At 33.7% G+C, this 6,010-nt stretch overlaps 1 protein-coding gene across 1 annotated transcript in view; it reads left to right on the plus strand.

Annotated features, from left to right (window-relative positions):
• The window catches only part of LOC105313096 (ras-specific guanine nucleotide-releasing factor 1-like), a 31,878-nt gene that overhangs the window by 2,729 nt on the left and 23,139 nt on the right, over window positions 1-6,010 (plus strand). The window contains exons 5-16 of the mRNA XM_019997761.1: window positions 8-112; window positions 212-360; window positions 510-589; window positions 1,625-1,701; window positions 1,756-1,872; window positions 3,149-3,259; window positions 3,448-3,565; window positions 3,614-3,829; window positions 4,171-4,295; window positions 4,418-4,461; window positions 4,551-4,623; window positions 5,366-5,503. Coding sequence (XP_019853320.1) covers window positions 8-112; window positions 212-360; window positions 510-589; window positions 1,625-1,701; window positions 1,756-1,872; window positions 3,149-3,259; window positions 3,448-3,565; window positions 3,614-3,829; window positions 4,171-4,295; window positions 4,418-4,461; window positions 4,551-4,623; window positions 5,366-5,503 — 1,353 coding nt within the window. The remainder of the gene's footprint in view (window positions 1-7; window positions 113-211; window positions 361-509; window positions 590-1,624; window positions 1,702-1,755; window positions 1,873-3,148; window positions 3,260-3,447; window positions 3,566-3,613; window positions 3,830-4,170; window positions 4,296-4,417; window positions 4,462-4,550; window positions 4,624-5,365; window positions 5,504-6,010) is intronic.

Raw genomic sequence — 6,010 nt, forward strand, 5'->3', positions numbered from 1 at the left:
CTATTAGCTACAGTCTCACATACGTGGGTGGCTCATTCGCCGTCGTTGGAAACAAGTGGTTCATGCCTACACAAACTCGTCTCATGCTGAACTGATGAAGAAAAGAAATCAAGTGAGAATATAACAGAGAAAGAAGATGAAAGGGAATGAATTTATATTATACCCTCCTTAATTTTTTGTTGCCTCTACTACTCCTTTTTGTTTCTCCTAGTTGATATGGAAGCTGGTTGAGTCAGAGCAGAATTACGTGAAGCAGTTGGTGATTTTGACTAGTGAGTTTCAGAACCAGTTCAACATTGCAGCAGCATCAAACAAGCCACCTTTAACAATGGACCAATCAGTTAACATATTTAGAAACTGGTAAATACAAGAAGAGAAAATACATGTACATGTACATGTGAAAATAAAAGTAGATAAATAGAGAGAGTATCAAAAATACATGTGTACATGTACCATTTAAAAATCATTTCATTTTTTAATTTTTAATTTATTCTTTTTATCCAAATTAGTAATGAACTGCTCTTGTTCCATCAGTTGTTTTTGAGAGGACTCAGTAATCAAGTGGATAAATGGCCAGTGGTGATATTAGGTAAATTTATTCATAACAATAGGCTTGTTTATGATAATATGCTATTGTGGTACATGCATTGATAATTATGATTTGTTGATGTGATTAACTGATAAAGAAAAGAAATCGAGTAAAACTATAATAGAGAAAGAAGAAAAAGGAGAAAGAATTTATATTATAAATCCACAATTACAATTGAACATAACGTCCATATATAGCATTCCTATACATATCACTTGTTTTATCTTTGCTTACCTATAGCATTATATATGTTATTGCACCTTGGTAGCGAGCTTGCTGTTCCCTTTAATCTCTTACGTGTTGCTTGTCATTCTCTTTATCAGTGATTTGATAGTTGTCATTATCGTCATTATTGTTGTTGTTCTTAGAATTTTTGATCATATTGAAGTATAATGTTCACTCCACTATCTGTTGACAAATCTAACAATACAAACTATTAATATTTAGACATTATGTGACCGGACCATTGTGCATATTATTTAATTATATTTCTGTTTATCTCTTCCTCCCCTCTCTCTCTCTCTATACATGTATACTTATGTGTGTACAACTTTTGTTTGAGTTTTTTCTTAATTTCCTCTTTCCCATGAACTAGTGGGGAAGTTTTTTATTTATGCAGTGTAGAGTAGTGTGAACTCTGTGTATTTGTTTGTATTGTACTCGAATGTGTGTTTGTGACCTTGTGTATGATTTGCTATTTTAGTAGTGAACTATTTCGCTTAAATCACTTGCTAAATATAATATTAAGCATTTTTGGACTATGAGAATTGAATTTGATGATTTATTTGTATTTTTAATCTCATGTCATCACTTCCTTATATTCCTTTCATCTCTCATTGATTAATAATTCTTTCCTAATCTCTTTTGTCTCTCCTTTGTCTCTACCTCCACCCTCTCCTCCTTTATCCTCCCTCCCTCTCTCCCTTCCTCTCTCCCTCTTTCTCCCTCTCCCTCTTTCTCCCTCTCCCTCCCTCCTCCCCTCTCTCTTCCTCTCTCCTCTCTCTCCCCCTCTTCCTCCCTCCCTCTCTCCCTTAGGCGATGTTTTAAAGTTATTCTTCCCAATGCTGTCTATTTATCATCAATACATTGGCAATCACACTCACGCTTTTGAAGTATAGCCATACCAACCAACCCATCCTCCCTATATTTGGTTACATGTACCCTAGGTTCTGTTTGATCTTAAGTTTCAACCAAAATTCAAAGAGTTCTTGGAAAAGATTGAGTCAAGGCACACGTGCGATGGTCACAGGTTTGAAGAGCTACTGGTCTCTCCATTGAAAAGAGTATGTCACATTATATTATGATATTATACATATTGTACAAGTAACTGATGTTCATGTATTATAGTATTGTTTCCATATCAATAGGAAATATGTACATATACGTGTAGTAGTAGACTCTACATTTTTCATACAACCTTCTCTTGATTACAATAATAGCAATGATAATAAAATAATAGGCCTTTGATTGACTTTTGTAAAGTACATTGTACATACATACTGTAATAAAGAGTGATATGATAGACTCAGGAAGTGGGTTCTTCAAAGGCTGGATATTATACATGGAACCATGTATAATATTTATGTTCAAAGGCTAGGGAAGTAGAAGTACAAACATAGGGAGGATCATGCATGTATGTATACACATGTTCATGTAAACATGAGCTTAAGGTATGCCCACATTGAAATCACGCAAACACATCAACTATTGTTTACTCACGAATTGAAAGAAAGCATGTGTCAGTGTAGTAGCCAGTATATATCATGAGCTTAAAGAATTTTAACAGTTTGTGACATCTACTAGCACTGAGTAATGAGGCATCCAATAATGGAATTTTACGCTAAAAGCACTTACTACTAATTGACTATATTATGCATATATTGCTAGGGACGTGACTTCGATGAGGAATGCAGAAATTTAAGCGTAGAGGGAGAGAGAGAAAAAGAGAGAGTATAAGATTTAGAAAAGAGCTAGGAGAGATAGAGAAGAAAAAGGATTTATTTAAATGAGTGGGGAATGATCAAGATAGAGGGAGTGAGGGACTAAAAAGAAATAGAGAGAAAGAGAAAGATAAATTTAGAAACAAGTCATTTAAGGCAGAGAAAGTAGTGCTAGTGAGAAAGAGAGAGAGGGAAGTTGTTTACAAGTGAAACTGTCACTTGTTGTTTTTTAAAGCATACACATACATGTAGATTGTTTACTTTAATCTGTTTGTCTATGCCTTGCTTCCTTAACTATCACATTATGAACAACATATGGACCAATTAATTCACCATTAACATTATTATTATGCTTAACATTACACACTCTCTCCATATCCTGCGTAGTACTTGTATGCTAACATTCACTAGCTGTAATTGTTAATTGGATTATGTGCCCACACACACAATAATTAGGCACTGTTTAGAATGCTTGGGGATTTTAATGGATACCGCTTTGTGTTATTAGTAACAATACCCATCATGTACTCTTGGTATTAATACATGTACATATGTAATATATGTATTTACATATACATGTACATTAGTGATATAATTATTTTTATGGTGTTTCTATTAGATAACTTGTTATATTCAAGATATCCAAGAGCTAAAGTCCCACACTCCAATAGAACATGTTGATTATGCAGCACTGTCTGAAATGGGGACTGAATTGGAATTGATACACAAAGTATGTGACGATTAATGCACATTATCCCTCTATAAAAATAGCATATAGCAAAGTAGTGACACATTAATATTTAATAATACACATTACAGTCTCTAGTGTGGCCTCATTTAATCATTCATTTATATGTACATGTACACATGTACATGCATATTAACTCTTTTTTTCTTTCTGGTCCCTCTATATTGCAGGGTGTGACAGATGAGGTGTCCTATTCTGAAAATATTCGTAACGTCCTTAAAATAGAGTCCAAGATAGAAGGAGGTTGCCCTGTTTTGTTAGACAAGGAGCAGGCATTAGTTAGAAAGGGTAAGCACGTACATTAATTGCTAAGTTATTTTTCATCTCTTCTTAAAGGTATTCTCTGTATCTGGAGACAGGATGATAAACTGCTCACTTTCTCCAGAAAGACAAGAAGGAGGCAGAACTATTGCTTCCTATTTTCAAAGCATTTCCTAGTGACACAGAGAGTGGAGAAGAAAGGAGAAGAGGGATACCGTCTGTTGAAAGAGAACGGGTTGCTCTCACTCGCTAAATGTAGGATACATGAACATGCACTCCCTGAGTATCCAGGTAACGTAATACATGTACATGTACAGTATTTACCTTAAGGAGAAAGTTATTAGTGTGTACTTATTGTAGCGATTTTCATGATACTGACATTTGGCTGGTATTTTATTTAGCATTTTCATCATTTAATAGTAATCACTATCAATAATTTAATTAGAAATTAATGTTAGTGTGGACTTAAGTTAGTGACGGTTTAAATTGCTAAAATTCACTAAATTAAATGCCCACAAGCGTTTGTCTCCTTAAGATATTATTGAATTTATGTATTGCTGGTTATGTACATTATACTCATCCCTATTTTACTCTTATCTCTCTCTTCTTTGTTTTTTTATTTTTATTTTTAGAGTTACGTTTTCTCAGTTTTGGTCTTGAGATTGATGATGGTTCACAGAGTCAGTCCAAGCAGAAGTTGATATTTATTGCAATGTCAGTGGCAGAGAAGGCACAGTGGATAGCTGATATTGCTCAGGTATATAAACTTTTGTATGTTTAAAATACACTGTACCTTTAAAGAGTACTTACTAAGTAATTGCAATTTTCCATGAAGTTTATTAAAAGCAACACTTATTGATACTTATTGTTCTCCTACAGTGTATTGAAAATGAGAAACAGAATAAAATACTTCAAAGCCAAAGGTGAGTGATAATTAGTGATACTCGCTAAAGTGATAACTAGTGATTGTTAGTTCTAATGATAATTATTTATTCTATTTTATTTTCTCTAGTCAAGGGGAACCTGTTGAGCTCAATTCAAAGTTTATGCGATACAGCACATTTAGAAGCGGGAAAGAACAACTGGTAAGAAAATTAATTTGAGTTGAATTACTTTTTATTTTAATATTTTTACAACCTTTACCCCAAGATCTTTCCTACATGTATGATTGTTTTTACACACGTGATGTACATGTGTATATGTATTTATATCTAAAGTGTATGTCACACTTATAGATGTACATAATTATTGTTTTTGAGAAATAACAATTAAGATGCCTTAGCAATCAACCATCCCACTACTCTAGAAGCATTTAGTTCAAACTTCCTACATAGCGTGAGGGCATCAAGATGTATCAAAATTGTATTAAAAATTGGGAGAGCCTTTAAAAAACCATGGGTTATTATAACCCATGATTTTTTCAGAATTTGGCTTATTTTAAAAAGTGGTTGTAAATCAAAAAATTTAAGTTGGAATTAGCTCAAACTTTCTACATAGCGTAAAGGCATCAATATGTATCAAAAAATGTAATAAAATTGGAGGTGATTTTGGAGCCATTTTTGAGAAACTATGGGCTATACATGTAGTACAGAGTATTTTTTTAATTTTTGCTAATTTTAAAAAGTGGTTGTAACTCTATAAATTTAAGCTGGAATCAGCTCAAACTTTACATAGCATAAGGATATCAAAACACACTCCAAAAACTTCTCCAGTCTATTCCAAATGCATTATAAAGTAGAACCAAGCTACATGTACATGTATGAATGCAAATAGTAAAAAAAATCTTAGGATATTTTTACACTATAAATGATTGCTTTCTTTATTCAGGTCAGTTGTGGTAATTTGGATAGTTTGCTTCTCCGATTGACTAAAGTCAGCTATTTTGGTTTGGATTTCCTCAATACATTTCTCACTACATTCCCTCTATTCACAACTCCACAGAATGTATTAGACTATCTTATTAAAGTAAGAATAACCTACACATTACAGTGAGTTATATCCTACTGATGACGCACATCAAAGGTACCGCGTGCACTATAACTCAGCAAGACCCCAGCAGTGATCTAAGCCACCCACAACAATGCTTTAACCCACCCACAATGATGTTATAACCCACCCACAATTTAATCAAATATTTTTGCTATTATTTTGAAACAAAAAACAATTATTCTTGATGGTCTGGTGTAGGATTATATGCACCTTGATACACATTAATTGTGCACCCATTGAGAGATGCTGATCCAAAAGAGAAAGTAGGTACAACAGACCTAGATGAGCATTCCAGGTTTAATACCTGAGAGCTAGTGGTAACAGAAGTGTGTTCCTTCACACTTTGTGGAACTACACGTAGAGCTTTGCATGCTTCTTCTCTCTGCCTTTCTGATATGTGCTCATACTTTCTTAAACCATCCAGTGAAGTGTGACCTGTTCGCTCTTTATTCTCTTTCATATAGCGATATAATCCACACAACA

The sequence above is a fragment of the Amphimedon queenslandica genome, unplaced genomic scaffold (genome assembly GCF_000090795.2).
Source record: "Amphimedon queenslandica unplaced genomic scaffold, v1.1 AMPQUscaffold_13354, whole genome shotgun sequence".
NCBI classification, from domain to species: domain Eukaryota; kingdom Metazoa; phylum Porifera; class Demospongiae; order Haplosclerida; family Niphatidae; genus Amphimedon; species Amphimedon queenslandica.